The 16683-nt window shown below is 41.5% G+C and overlaps 1 protein-coding gene across 3 annotated transcripts in view; it reads right to left on the bottom strand.

The window, feature by feature from the left end:
• LOC131938210 (carbonic anhydrase 2) overlaps positions 1–16270 on the bottom strand; it is a 35088-nt gene extending 18818 nt beyond the window's left edge. Inside the window, exons 1-4 of one of the 3 annotated variants that reach the window (XM_059296132.1) lie at positions 16133–16270; positions 2130–2221; positions 1221–1250; positions 323–496 (exon numbers count right to left, since the gene is read on the bottom strand). In XM_059296132.1, coding sequence (XP_059152115.1) covers positions 323–496; positions 1221–1250; positions 2130–2217 — 292 coding nt within the window. In that variant the 5' untranslated portion in view covers positions 2218–2221; positions 16133–16270. Of the gene's footprint in view, positions 1–322; positions 497–1220; positions 1251–2129; positions 2222–9173; positions 9226–16132 lie in introns of those variants that run through there. The other 2 variants (XM_059296133.1, XM_059296134.1) reach the window with 2 other exon arrangements.
• Between the last annotated feature and the right edge of the window lie 413 nt (positions 16271–16683).

The following is a 16683-nucleotide window of genomic DNA, read 5'->3' as shown; positions in this document are numbered from 1 at the left end:
AAACACACCTGTATGACCTACATCTACAATCACAACAAACACACCTGTATGACCTACATCTACCATCACAACAAACACACCTGTATGACCTACATCTACCATCACACCTGTATGACCTACATATAGCATCACAACTAATACACCTGTATGACCTACATCTACCATCAAAATAACACACCTGTATGACCTACATCTACCATCACAACTAACACATTTTTATGACTTACATATACCATCACAACAAACACACCTGTATGACCTACATCTACCATTACAACAAATACACCTGTATGACCTACATCTACCATCACAACAAACACACCTGTATGACCTCCCTTGTTAACCAGCTCCATATGCACCCCATCCGCGATCTTATAATCCGACAGATCAAAACGAGGCAGCAGTGGGTCGTAGAGAACCTCCTCCGTCAGAATGTTGATGGGGGACTGTCTCACACCCCCACAATCGGGGTAATAGAAGCTCCAGTTCCCAGGGCCTGAGGGTGGGGGGGGGGGTGTAAAAGATAAAGTTTACAATGTTTAGTTGTCTTTGTTTGGTGAATTATAGTTTCACGAAAAAAAAATGTTTTTTTTAATGAGTACAATCTTCTTTCTTCTATGGTCTTAATTTTTAGTGTTGGGAGGGATCGAGCTTTTTTTGCCAGAGGGTTTGAACTCGAGACTTTTTTTTTCGAATTTATCAACCGTGAGCTTTTTGCCAACTCAACCACGCGTCCATCACAATTAAGGATACGTGTCAATTGGTTATGCGCCATTGAGGCCATTGACTCCGATTTCAGCCTGCTTTTCTTTCTGGATTTGCTTCCATAGCCTTTGTCCAACCAAGAACAAACTACAAAGCAGTAGTTGTTTGTTTTGGAGTTGTCTCTCCAATGAGTACAATGAATTCAGACATTTTTTTACTATTACCTAACCCTTACCGTCACAGCGTCGATTAAATTAAAAAAATTCATAAAAAAACGTTTTAATAACAAGCTTTTATGTAATAATGCACTAAAAAGGAGAAAATAAATTATAGACTACTATTTAAATGACTAAAAAGAAAAGCGTAGGTCACTTTAGTATCTATAGGATACCTTTACTAATATTTAGGAAGAGACCCAAACAGGTGTATTTAGCTATTATATTACGTGATGTTTTACCAGGAGATACAAGAAAACTACTCATAGACAAAAAGTCACAAAACATAGTAATGCTCACCCCCAGTGCTACTTTTGTCGTAGTTCCAGTCTGAAATAGATCACGTGATTTTAATTTACGACAAGCCAACAGTTTAGATTGGCTACATGTTTGCCAAGTTAAAGTAGAAAACTGCCACGCTTACATATTACTAATGACAGACAGACAGACAGAGAGACTGACACAGAGACTGACAGACAGACATAGAGTCAGACAGAGAGACAGACAGACAGAGAGACAGACAGACGAACAGACAGACAGACAGACGGACAGAGGATAGACAGACATACAGACAGACAGGCAGACAGACAGACAGACGGACGGACAGACGGACAGAAGGACAGAAGGACAGACGGACAGACGGACAGACGGACAGACGGACAGACGGACAGACGGACAGACAGACAGACAGACACAGACAAACACAGACAGACAGACAGACAGACAGACAGACAGACAGACAGACAGACAGACAGACAGACGGACGGACGGGGGGGGGACACACAGACAGACAGACAGACAGACACAGACAAACACAGACAGACAGACAGACGGACGGACGGACAGACAGACAGACAGACAGACAGACAGACAGACAGACAGACAGACAGACAGACAGACAGACAGACAGACAGACAGACAGACAGACAGACAGACAGACAGACAGACAGACAGACAGACAGACAGACAGACAGACAGACAGACAGACAGACAGACAGACAGACAGACAGACAGACAGACAGACAGACAGACAGACAGACAGACAGACAGACAGACAGACAGACAGACAGACAGACAGACAGACAGACAGACAGACAGACAGACAGACAGACAGACAGACAGACACAGACAAACACAGACAGACAGACAGACAGACGGACGGACGGACACACACACACACAGATGGACAGACAGACTGACACAACTTACTTCCAACACCAGTGCTGACCTCACCGATCTGGAGCACTAAAAGGGCGACAACCACAGTAAATATCACATCCATCAGAGAAGTCTGCATTTGTCTGTACAAGAAAAAGAATTAACCAACACTTTAAAAATTAGCGCAACGGTTGGCAAAATAAAATCGACAGCTGTTCAGTAATATGCTAGTTATTTTGTATTATATTGTTTAGTTGTTTACTTTTGCATATATTTTTTTTGTTAATATATGCTGTCTCGAATTTTTAAATGTACGTCTTTTTGCTTCTTCTATTTCAATTTAACGAGCTGACCCGCGACGTAGCACACGCTGCCATCTAGTTGTTTTATTTTCTGCTTATCAGCAATTCTTAATTTTTTTGTGAATTCAACAATATATACCCCCCCGCCCTCCCTCCCCCCCTTGTCCTGCATGGTCCCCATGAAGAGAATTATATATATAGATAGATTATATTGAGGGTGTATGTGTGTACACTCTGTACTTATTCACGTACAAAGACAGGACCCCAAAACATACTAAGTTAAATGATAAATCTGTATCCGGATGTATTCGAAGCTGTTTTATTTAAACTAGATTGGCTCATCTAAACCTGATCACCGCTACAAACGCAAACTTTCATCATGACTTTATTCCCTAACTGTATGGTAATCGTAGTTCTAAACGTCAAGCTAGGGGTGATCCAGGTAATACCAAATATCTACACGATTCTGCAAATTTCTTGCTTTTGTTTTAGAGATAGCCAACATTAATCGCGAATTCCATGTTTTTTCTTTATTTGCAAACATGTTAGAATTACAAATAAACCAGTGATTTAAATTAAAATACTGTTTTCTTAGTAGGTGGGAAGTAAAATGGAAGGGGGTGGGGTGGGGGGTTGACTATGATTCCAGTCAGTTCACGTTAGACGATTTTTTGTTGTTCCCCACCTGGTACCCTCCTGTCCAACATCGTCACAACATCACATATCATCATAATCTTATGTCACAACATCACATACCATCATAATCTTACGTCACTACATCACATACCATCATAATCTTACGTCACAACATCACATACCATCATAATCTTACGTCACAACATCACATATCATCATAATCTTATGTCACAACATCACATACCAACCATCATAATCTTACGTCACAACATCACATATCATCATAATCTTATGTCACAACATCACATACCAACCATCATAATCTTACGTCACAACATCACATATCATCATAATCTTATGTCACAACATCACATACCAACCATCATAATCTTACGTCACAACATCACATATCATCATAATCTTATGTCACAACATCACATACCAACCATCATAATCTTACGTCACAACATCACATATCATCATAATCTTATGTCACAACATCACATACCAACCATCATAATCTTACGTCACAACTTCACATATCATCATAATCTTATGTCACAACATCACATACCATCATAATCTTACGTCACAACTTCACATATCATCATAATCGTACGTCACAACATTACATTCCATCATAATCTTACGTCACAACATCACATACCATCATAATCTTACGTCACAACTTCACATATCATCATAATCTTATGTCACAACATCACATACAAACCATCATAATCTTACATCACAGCATCACATACCATCATAATCGTATGTCACAACATCACATACCATCAAAATCGTACGTCACAACATCAAATTCCATCATAATCTTACGTCACAACATCACATAGCATCATAATCTTACGTCACAACAACACATACCATCATAATCTTACGTCACTACATCACATACCATCATAATCTTACGTCACAACATCATATACCATCATAATCTTACGTCACAACATCACATATCATCATAATCTTATGTCACAACATCACATACCAACCATCATAATCTTACGTCACAGCATCACATACCATCATAATCTTATGTCACAACATCACATACCATCATACTATTAAGTCACAACAACACATACCATCATAATGTTGCGTCACAACATCACATAGCATCATAATCTTACGTCACAACAACACATACCATCATAATCTTACGTCACAACATCACATATCATCATAATCTTATGTCACAACATCACATACCAACCATCATAATCTTACGTCACAACATCACATATCATCATAATCTTATGTCACAACATCACATACCAACCATCATAATCTTACGTCACAACTTCACATATCATCATAATCTTATGTCACAACATCACATACCATCATAATCTTACGTCACAACTTCACATATCATCATAATCGTACGTCACAACATTACATTCCATCATAATCTTACGTCACAACATCACATACCATCATAATCTTACGTCACAACTTCACATATCATCATAATCTTATGTCACAACATCACATACAAACCATCATAATCTTACATCACAGCATCACATACCATCATAATCGTATGTCACAACATCACATACCATCAAAATCGTACGTCACAACATCACATTCCATCATAATCTTACGTCACAACATCACATAGCATCATAATCTTACGTCACAACAACACATACCATCATAATCTTACGTCACTACATCACATACCATCATAATCTTACGTCACAACATCATATACCATCATAATCTTACGTCACAACATCACATATCATCATAATCTTATGTCACAACATCACATACCAACCATCATAATCTTACGTCACAGCATCACATACCATCATAATCTTATGTCACAACATCACATACCATCATACTATTAAGTCACAACAACACATACCATCATAATGTTGCGTCACAACATCACATAGCATCATAATCTTACGTCACAACAACACATACCATCATAATCGTACGTCACTACATCACATTCCATCATAATCTTACGTCACAACATCACATAGCATCATAATCTTACGTCACAACAACACATACCATCATAATCTTACGTCACTACATCACATACCATCATAATCTTACGTCACAACATCATATACCATCATAGACAGAACTTCTTTCACGCATCTCTTCGAAGAACGTGTACTCACACAACATTCACTCAACAGGACATTCACACAACAGGACATTCACACAACAGGACACATCGTATTTCCTAAACCCCTCGCCCAACCCAACCTACCGTAACAGTGTTTCTTCGACACTTTTCGTTCAGGTGGGGGCAATTGAAATTTGGAGGGGGGGGGGAACTAAAATTTCCGGCTGGGGGTGCGGGTTGGACACTGGTCAATGTATATATTTGCTATATACATTCTATTTCGTTCGGAGGGGGGGGGGGGGGGTCGATAAACGTTTTTCGCCCCCCCCCCATCCACGAAGAGAAGTCTGGAAGAAACGGGTAACAAACATCACCAGCCCCAAGCCAGAACTTTATTGTGTGACGTAGTACCTTCTTACCATCGCAACCTGTGGGTTAGGGGAGAAGAGGAGGGGGGGGGGGGGGGAGGCGGATTGTTTACGAGCTCCGATTGATGATATTTTGTTGGCAATATCGTGCGGTCCTGGCCTGCACTAAATAAACCGGTTAGTTCTGGTTCCGCTTGCCCGTCCTGTATGTCTTTGACAGTGTCAATGTCAATGTCCGGAGCTTATAGACAGACAACGACGCACATCACTAATGCGGCAACCGTGTTATTTGTGTACCAACGTCCACAACAAGAGTGGGGAGATAATGTTTATTTGCCCTCTATAAATTAACTCTTGTAGTAATGAGAGATTTTTGTGTTACGCTAGGCTTATGCGTAGGACAAAAAAAAAATAGCAAGGGAAGACAACCTTTTATGTAAAATAAAAGTGTTGCGTTTCTTTTTTTTGTGAATGTGAAAAAATGGCTACGCATTAAGCCTGGCCATTTGGGGTTTGGTTATTGATTAGCATAAACTGCCACTAACAGTAGCGTAGCGAGGGGGGGGGGGGGGCGGGGGGGTTGGAAAAATAAATCGAAAGTTTGAGGGGGGGGGGGTGCAAATGGAAATCTTGAGGGGGGGGGGTGCAAATCGAAAGTTTGAGGGGGGGGGGGTGCAAATCGAAATCTTGAGGGGGGGGGGTGCAAATTGAAAAGTTTGTCCCCGGGCGCCGGAAAGGGTCGCTACGCCTCTGGCCACTAATTTCTGCTGTGAATTGGTTTGTGGTTACACCTTTGGGTTTAGTTTATGCGCGGTGCTGCAGTGCGCATGCGTACGACGGATGTTTCATTAGCAATTGATGAACTCTTTGTTGTCTAGCGCGTATGTTGTGTCGTCGGGTGCAGTAGCTGGGTGTGAGCAGTCTTCTGTGTCTGTTGGTGAGGTTATAGTGGCGGGTAAGTAGGTCACCAAACAGTTCGACCTGCACGAGCCATAGAACTGTTTATTGACCTACTTACCAGCACTATAGTGGTGGATTGGTGGTCCAGTGTGGTTTGGTGGATTGGTGGTCCTACGTGGGTTGGCGGATTGGTGGTCCTACGTGTGTTGGTGGATTGGTGGTCCTACGTGTGTTGGTGGATTGGTGGTCCTAGGTGTGTTGGTGGATTGGTGGTCCTGCGTATGTTGGTGGATTGGTGGTCCTACGTCGGTTGGTGGATTAGTGGTCCTACGTGGGTTGGTGGATTGGTGGTCCTAGGTGTGTTGGTGGATTGGTGGTCCTGCGTATGTTGGTGGATTGGTGGTCCTACGTCGGTTGGTGGATTGGTGGTCCTACGTGTGTTGGTGGATTGGTGGTCCTACGTGGGTTGGTGGATTGGTGGTCCTACGTGGGTTGGTGGATTGGTGGTCCTACGTGTGTTGGTGGATTGGTGGATTGGTGGTCCTACGTGGGTTGGTGGATTGATGGTCCTACGTGGGTTGGTGGATTGGTGGATTGTGGTCCTACGTGGGTTGGTGGATTAGTGGATTGGTGGTCCTGCGTGGGTTAGTGGATTGGTGGTCCTACGTGGGTTGGTGGATTGGTGGTCCTGCGTGGGTTGGTGGATTGGTGGATTGGTGGTCCTACGTGTGTTGGTGGATTGGTGGATTGGTGGTCCTGCGTGGGTTGGTGGATTGGTGGTCCTACGTGGGTTGGTGGATTGGTGGTCCTGCGTGGGTTGGTGGATTGGTGGTCCTACGTGGGTTGGTGGATTGGTGGTCCTACGTGGGTTGGTGGATTGGTGGTCCTACGTGTGTTGGTGGATTGGTGGATTGGTGGTCCTGCGTGGGTTGGTGGATTGGTGGTCCTACGTGGGTTGGTGGATTGGTGGTCCTGCGTGGGTTGGTGGATTGGTGGTCCTACGTGTGTTGGTGGATTGGTGGTCCTGCGTGTGTTGGACAAATGATCTCAGACAAAATATCTCAGACAAAATATCTCACAGCAAAATGTTAATAGTATGTACGATTATTTATATGAGATCATTTGTCCATGATATCATTTGTCCTGGTATATTTTGTCCTGGTAGCTTTTGTCCGTGAGATCATTTGTCCTTGAGATCATTTGTCCTGAGATAATTTGTCTTGAGATCATTTGTCCGTGAAATATTTTGTCTGAGATATTTTGTCTGAGATCATTTGTCCTGAGATCATTTGTCCTGTCACCCATATTTATTGCCCTAAGTACAAAATCCAAGGCTGCTAAAAACAGCTGTCCATTTGGATTATTTTCCTAACAAAACAAGTTAATAAAAAGTCTAGTGACAATTTAATAAGCGCAATTTTCTTAATTAATTTTTTGTGACCGAACGAAAGGATATTTTTGAAAACTTTCTTCGGCAATATTGTTCTAAATTATGGCAGAAATCGATTGGTAAATGTTTCAAGTCGCTAAGTGGTCTGGTTGCCGAGATATGGGCCAAAAACTGCATTCTTTCGAGGTTTTTTGTCTTTTCCGGGAAATCCAGGAAGGAATTCCGGGAATTTTTTTGGCCCACAATCATCCTCGGAACTTGCTTAACATATTTGCTTTGGAACTAGTCCTCGATATTGCTTCGTTGAGGAGAAGATACGACTTAAAGCTGCGGGCACACATCCATTGCGGACACTCATCCATCCAGAAATGACGAGTTAATAATCGCAATTGTCCAGTATGGGAATTGCGCTAAAAATTAAGCATTTAAAAAGTTACGTGCGCGTATTAACTCAAGTGAACCCCTAGAGTTACAATGTTTACAAAGAAGAATCTGCCAAGTTTTGATAAACTTATTTGCATTAAAACACCACACATAAACATTTACTTAAATCAGTGTAACGGGATAACAATTACATATTCCCCACCACGCCCCCTATCCTGTTATCCATTGATAAGTAGACCCTGGATAATGGATATACGCAGTTGCTTCTGGGAAATGGTTGGTTAGCTCTAATCTGCCTAGAACTAGTGTTGCCTCACAGCGTTGCTCTATGTAAACATACTCCGAGCTGCCGAGTGGTAGGGTGATAGTTCATAAATGGCGTCTCACATGTGTACGCAAGGTGTGGAGGATGGGAAAAGGGGTGGGAGAGGGGGGGGCGGGGGCGGGGAGAGTGGGGAAGAGAGTGAGGGGGTTGGGGGGGGGGAGGATAATTCTCATTCCACAGACAACAAGCTGTATAGAGGAAAGTGGGTGGTTAAAGAATACAGCATCTTGTAATTGATTAGACGCAAAAGAAAAAAAAATTTAAACAAGCTCATTGCTGATATATATATATATATATATATATATATATATATATATATATATATATATATATATATATATATATGTACCTATATATACGCTGTATATAATGGTATACAACAATAAATTATATTTAATTATATATATATATATATATATATATATATATATATATATATATATATATATATATATATATATATATATCAATAAATAAATAGATAAATGCATAAATAAATACATAAATACATATATAAATTAAAAAAAAAATATTTATATTTATATAATCATTTATTTATAACCAATCCATAACGGAAACGGAAGTGGGATAAATTGACAGCAGATGTTAAACGGGTTATCAATGACACGAATGTGTTTAAAACGGTGCTTGTTGTCAGGATAAATGTCGCTCACCCTGTGAATCCTCGAGTAATCTAGCGCCCCAGTCGACGAGTAATCTAGCGCCCCAGTCGACGAGTAATCTAGCGCCCCAGTCGACGAGTAATCTAGCGCCCCAGTCGACGAGTAATCTAGCGCCCCAGTCGACGAGTAATCTAGCGCCCCAGTCGACGAGTAATCTAGCGCCCCAGTCGACGAGTAATCTAGCGCCACAGTCGACGAGTAATCTAGCGCCCCAGTCGACGAGTAATCTAGCGCCCCAGTCGACGAGTAATCTAGCGCCCCAGTCGACGAGTAATCTAGCGCCCCAGTCGACGAGTAATCTAGCGCCCCAGTCGACGAGTAATCTAGCGCCCCAGTCGACGAGTAATCTAGCGCCCCAGTCGACGAGTAATCTAGCGCCCCAGTCGACGAGTAATCTAGCGCCCCAGTCGACGAGGAATCTAGCGCCCCAGTCGACGAGTAATCTAGCGCCCCAGTCGATGAGTAATCTAGCGCCCCAGTCGACGAGTAATCTAGCGCCCCAGTCGACGAGTAATCTAGCGCCCCAGTCGACGAGTAATCTAGCGCCCCAGTCGACGAGTAATCTAGCGCCCCAGTCGACGAGTAATCTAAAGCCCCAGTGATGAGCACGTGAGCGGGACACGCACGTGCTTTGTGTGTGCGCGTGAATGGAGCCGCTTGTTGAACTTTCTCGACACGCCCACCGTTTATCGTTTGAACTTTTAAAATAAATTAACGCAGGAAGAAGACGCGGGCATGTTTTTTTAAGGAGTACGAGGTGTCTGAAAAACATATCTTCCGGCAGGATGGGCTGAGTGTGGAGGGTTTATGTATGTAGCGGTGGTACATCAATTAGCTGAGTACTTGAAACGTGTGAGTGAAAGATGGGTTTGTGTAGTTGCGTTAAGGCGAGGTGGGGGGGGGGGGGGGGGGGGAAGTAGAGGGCGTTGAACTGGGTGGAGTAATGTTTGAAGTACACAACCTTATCCAAAGACTTGTTTTATGTTGGGTGTCACAAATAGTGGTCGACTTTGTCGAAAATGTTATATAAACTTTTAAGAATGTAGAGTTCGCTATTTTTTACCCACCGTATCAAAGAAATTATTCTCTTGCTCAAATTCAAATGAAAATTTCACCCTAGCTTGTGACAAACCTTACCGCAACTTCTACCCTCCACCCCTCCCCCCCACAACTGAAGGCTATTGTTTACCTTTGTACACTTACTGGAAGATATGCAGGATATTTGGTCTCGTCTATACATGGTACCTACAATCATCTTATCAGCACAAAGTTTATATTCTCGGTTCCTCACTGCACTTGGGAACACATTAGCAATAACAATCTGATGCGATGACCGGACGATAACGATGCTTGACGATAACTACAAGAGTTTGTGAGTATGACTACTACGATAACTGAGCGATGGCTGAACGATGGCTGAAATATACAACTGGTTCTACTAACCTTCCCCCGTCTTTTATCCACCCCCCCCCAAACTAAGTCCTAACTTCAATAATGCCACCCCCCCTCCCCGCACCATAGTTACTACGCTACAGAAATTGTATGCATTTTTGACGTTTAGTGAAACACAACACAGACTATAGTTAAAGATTGATAAATATAAAGAAAAAGGACGCTACTCTAAACCTGCCAGTGTTTCTTCCAGACTTTTTTCTCCGGGGGGGGGGGGGGCACTTGAAATTTTCGGGGGGGGGGGGGGGGCGGTAGTCTTTCTTCGGGGGGGGGGCGGACACTGTTAAAAGTATATATTTTCTATTATAAATTATATAATTTCATTTCGTTCGGGGGGGGGGGGGGGTGCCTGGAAGAAACTCTGAAACCTGCTCTTATTTACATCGTAATAATCTATCTAATATTAATTCATAACTAGTGTTTCTCGGGGGGGGGGGGGGGGGGGGGGGGGGGGAAAGGGAAGGACAACATTTTCCGGGGGGGGGGGGGGTAGACACTGGTAAAAGTATGTTTTCTATATAAGTTAAGTTCCATTTCGTTCGGGGGGGGGGGGGGGGGTAGATTTTCTGGAATAAAAATGCCTGGAAGAAATTCTGTTCTTAACACACCACCCTGTTGGTAACATTGCTCGGCTAGCTTGTACTGCTAATTGAAGAGTACACAGCTATGATGTCATAGGACTGAACTATATATAGACCAGAACTGTCCTAGTATAGGGTTAGAGCGCCCAAACAAGGCGTCTCACCACAGTCCAAATACAGGACGGATAATTTCATGGTCGGTACAGAAAACAAGGGACGTGACTCGATACGGACGTTCAAGAGGACGGCCCAAAATGTAGGCTAATCACAGAGTTATGTCAGCGGCACCACGAATTTGTTCCACACATCAAGGGGGAGAATTCACTCACTAAGGGAGATAATTCAAACACCAGGCATGAAAAAAAGAAGGAGATAATTCAGAAAAAAGGAGAGGAACGTTAGGGAAAGTATTAAAAAGGAGAAATAATTCACGAAGTAAATTTTTTTTTCGCCACACCTGAAGTATAGTACATTAGCGAGATAATTCACAAAGGGAGCAAATTCACAAGAGAGGGAGATAATTTGCAAGCAAAATTTTTAAAAGGAGATACATCACGTGTAACGTTAAAATGCGTACAATGCGCCGATTATAATCAATACGTCACACACCAAGGGCGATAAACCCCAATTCTTGAACAATGGGAGATAATCTACCAGAAAGATAAGAGGCGAGATAATCCACTTCTTATGTATAGAGAGATATTATGTAATTTAAAATAAACCGGGAGTGATCTCCCCTAAACTTTCTCGAATATTCTTATATAAAATAATAGGGGATGGGAACTCGGGCTATAGACATGATTTTTAATCCATTTTAAATACTTAAAGTTTTAAAAATAGAATAAAATCTCGTAGACAAATTAATTGCACACCAAGTGAACGCGAAATAAAAAAGCGCATAATAGTGCGCAATATTATTATTACTTTTAAAATTTACATTAGTTTTTTGAGAAATCGGAAGTAGCGTAAAGTACTACTTCCAGTCAACGGAAATGACTCAAAATTTAATAGAAGGTAGAGAATTAGATCTTTTACTTACGTATGAAATTTCATTTATCTATCTGAAATAGTACTCAAGTTATAGGCTTTTGAAAAATTCAAAGTAGGAAAAGTACCACTTCCGGTTATCGGAAATCGCTCAAAAGTTGATACGGATCTACGATTTTGATAAAATACTTATATATGAAATTTCATCAACCTAGCTGTAACGGTACTCAAGTTATCGTGTTTACACACGGACACACACACACACAGACACACACACAGACACACAGACATACGGACAAGATTGCAAAATTATGTTTTTCCGTATCAGTGAGATGCAAAACGTTGAGATTTGCAAAAATCTCGATTTTTTTTTTTTGCACGATTACAAGACTTTCTCTATACTTCGTATATACGAGAAAGTAAAAAGAATCCTGCAATACTAACAATGAATCAGCTTAGACACAAGTCTTAAATTTCCAAAAAACAGTTGCATGATTTAAATGCAGTTTTGACACAGATAGTATCACCACAAAAGAGAAACTTGTGGAATGAGTTTAAATCTACTGGATGAACTCTTAAAATAGCATTCAATAAAATTAATGTTTCACCAGAAAATTAAAAAAAGAATTAATTCAAGTTGACTTTAAAAATATCGAAAGTTGTTATGGTATATCTAAGATAGTTAAGTATGAAAGCATTTTTTTCAATCGAAATCTTAAAAACTACGATTATAACCCACGTACATAACACACCATTTAAAAAAGAAAATCTAGAAAATAGCTAAGTGTTCTTTGAGTAATAAACTAGTGAGTCTGCTCAGCTCTATTAGTTACCCGGCCTTTTAAAATACATACGATAATGTTTACAACATTCTGTTAATGTTATTTACGGGTGGTATTTGGTAACATAAAACTGTTAACTAAGTGATCAATTTAGCCCATTACGTCCGAGTTTAACTAAACATGTATTAGCTACCGGACCTGAACGAATTAGAGTTCACCCGTTCTTAAACACGACCACCCCACCCACGTTAATAAAGCAATTTAATACGTAGGCGCTAGCATGAATTCACCTTTCACTGGGAAGTAAAACTAAATGTCATATTTGCATTACCGCAGATTAGACGTTCAATACAATATGTGACAAAAAATTCAATCAATGCATTCAAGTAAAATCGGCCACATCCGCTTTGCTCAATAGAAGACTGTCAAGGTTCCAACACACTAAACGGTTGCATGCGTAGTTTCAAAATTTGTCAAGCTTAGAGGCGTAGCGAGGGGGGGGGGGCGGACCGCACCGGGTGACACCATGTAGGGGGGTGACACCAAGGCAAAACATAGCAAAATATATAGAGACAATAATTTGAAGTGGGGGGTGCAAATCGAAAGTTTGGGGGGGGGGGTGCAAATCGAAAGTTTGAGGGCGGGGGGGGGGCGGGATGCACATCGAAAGTTTGATGGGGGGGGGTGCAAATTGAAAGTTTGAAAGTTTGTCCCCGGGAAGGGTAACTACGCCTGTGTGTGTGTGTGTGGGGGGGGGGGGGGGTGACACCATTAAGTGCCGAACCAGGTGACACCCGACCTCGCTACGCCACTGGTCAAGCTCACGAATATTGCAATAGAAATATGTAGCCCAAAAAACACCTGGCGTATCAAGATTTAAAAGATAAACAATTTAAGAAAACATTAATTAAAGGAAAGAGTTTTAAAGAAGAGTTTTAAAGAAGTGTGGAACATTAGTTCTGAACTCTGATGTTTAGTAAACTGTAGCACAGGACAGAAAATCATGGTATGATTTAAATGTTCTATGCTTCACTGGGAGCTGAAAAAGGCGGAGAAGAAGAGGATTATGGGAGTGGGTTTTTTAATGGTAGTTATAGGATGGTTTATGCTGTGTAGATGTCGCATTAGTTTGTTCGTGGAAGTAGGTTCTCCATCTTAACTAGAAATATTGGAATGGTGGGGGGGGGGGGGGGGGTGGGATAATATAAAGACATGAATGCTTGTGACATAGTGTGACATCAAACGGTCATGACATCAAGACAATTCAAATATGACATCAGACTGATGACACCAAAACGATGACACGAAAATGGTCGGTAACGATATCGTAGATTCCGGCTATCCACACCATCAAATTGCGAAACTCCTAAAAAAATAAATCACCGATAAAATAAAGAAACTACTAAAAATAACACACGCATATTCACTAATATATAATTAAAACTAAAACAATATAACACTCCTTAAAACATTAACACAAATTTAAAAAAAAAACTAACACCGAAAAAAAAACTAACAATCACACAATGAAAAAAATTACAAAAGTCAGCACGACGGATAAAAAAAACTAATTAAATGTGTAGAAGTTATGCAATGGAAAAACAATTATCATTAATTAAAAAAAAATATTTACATGCCGGTATTTTAAAATCTGGTGCCACAACATACTTGTTTAAAACAGCTTAAACATAACGGCATTAACACATGCTTCACTCACTGTGAGGCACATCAAAACATGCATTTCTTGTTACAAAATTCCTTAAACCTTCGTGTAAATAGGTGAAACGAGACCATCTGTTTAAGAATCAATGCAGAGGGTAACACAGCAAGGATTTTATTTTACACACGTGTCGTGTGTAGAGTTACTTTCTCGTTTAGTAGAAAAAAAACCAAACTAAATATGTGAGGCATAGTTTTAGTTCAGAAATTTTTTTTTGCTTAATCTGGTTTAACAAATTATAAGAATTGTAGGATCGTTGTTTTTGTTTAGAAGTCTCGAAACAAATTTTTGCAAGCTCACCGTGTTTATTAAGGAAATATTACAGAACAGTTTCATGATCCCAGCTTTAGTTAGAGACGTATTACAAATGTGGTGTGTACTTAGACTTTTAACTGAGAAAACATTTACTTACACTTATAATTTAGAGATATAAAAATCGAATACGTGAGCTCAGTGGCGTAGCGAGGTCGGGTGTCACCCGGTGCGGCACTTAATGGTGTCACCCACCCCCCCCCCCAGAGGCGTTGCGACCCTTCCCGGGGACAAACTTTCAAGTTTTCGGTTTGCACCCACCCCCCTCAAACTTTCGATTTGCACCCCCCCTCAAGTTTTTGATTTGCACCCCCCCCCTCAAGTTTTCTCTATATATTTTGCTATTTTTTGCTTTGGTGTCACCCCCCTAAAAGGTGTCACCCGGTGCGGTCCGCACCCCCCACCCCCCCTCGCTACGCCCCTTAAGATTAAGCAATATTGCATACAGTTTGAAGCCTAATCAAACTATAGCTTAGAGAGTATTACAAAACTAACCGTTACAATAGCTCAAAATCTATAATAATGATATTGATCGGAGGCTTAACGTATTCAAAATATAGAATTTAAACACCCATTAATGTATGCAAATATTCAACAATTCTTAGATAAGCATTCTTAGGCCGATACTGCTTGCTTAAAATCATACTTTTACATTAATGGCCTCTAGCCTAGACCAACATTACATAAAAGCCTATAATTAGAACTCAAACTTGCTGAACTATCTTTGACCATCCACAGATAAAAGATCTCTCACACAATTCTCCACACAACAGAAGGTCTCTCACACAATTCTCCACACAACAGAAGGTCTCCCACACACCAGCCCACACAGCAGAAGGTCTCTCACACAATTCTCCACACAACAGAAGTTCTCCCACACACCCACCTGTCCACAAAGCACTTGTTCTCCCACACACCTCTCCACACAGAAAAAGATCTCCCACACACTCACCTGTCCACACAACAGAAGGTATTCCACACACTCCCCCACACAGCAGGTCTACCACACACTCACCTGTCCACACAGCAGAAAGTCTTCCACACACTCCCACACACAACAGAACGTCTCCCACACACACAGCTGTCCACACGGCAGAAGATCTCCCACACACTCACCTGTCCACACAGAACAAGTTCCCCCACAGCCTGTTATTCCGTCACGGTGCTGAGACTGTACTGGCAGTACATGAGTCTTGTCAGAACTGACGAATTAGCTCCGCCCTCAAACCGTTTTATGCCGGGTAGGCGTGCGGTGCAGTTCCGTGCTGGTGCAGTAGGTGCTTGGTTAACTGTGTGGTCAGTGTGTTCAAGTGATACTGTGTGTTCACGTGATACTGTGTGGTCACGTGATACTGTGTGGTCAGTGTGTTCACGTGATACTGTGTGGTCAGTGAGTTCACGTGATACTGTGTGGTCACATGATACTGTGTGGTCAGTGTGTTCACGTGAAACTGTTTGGTCAGTGTGTTCACGTGATACTGTGTGGTCAGTGTGTTCACGTGATACTGTGTGGTCAGTGTGTTCACGTGATACTGTGTGGTCAGTGTGTTCACGTGATACTGTGTGGTCAGTGTATTCACGTGATACTGTGTGGTCACGCGTGTTCACGTGATACTGTGTGGTCACGTGTGTTCACGTGATACTGTGTGGTCAGTGTGTTCACGTGA

Source organism: Physella acuta, unplaced genomic scaffold (assembly GCF_028476545.2).
Source record: "Physella acuta isolate Inbredline_101_S28 unplaced genomic scaffold, ASM2847654v3 ptg000237l, whole genome shotgun sequence".
NCBI classification, from domain to species: Eukaryota; Metazoa; Mollusca; class Gastropoda; family Physidae; genus Physella; species Physella acuta.
The sequence above is the reverse complement of the archived record's forward strand: the minus strand, read 5'-3'. Positions and strand labels throughout refer to the sequence as shown.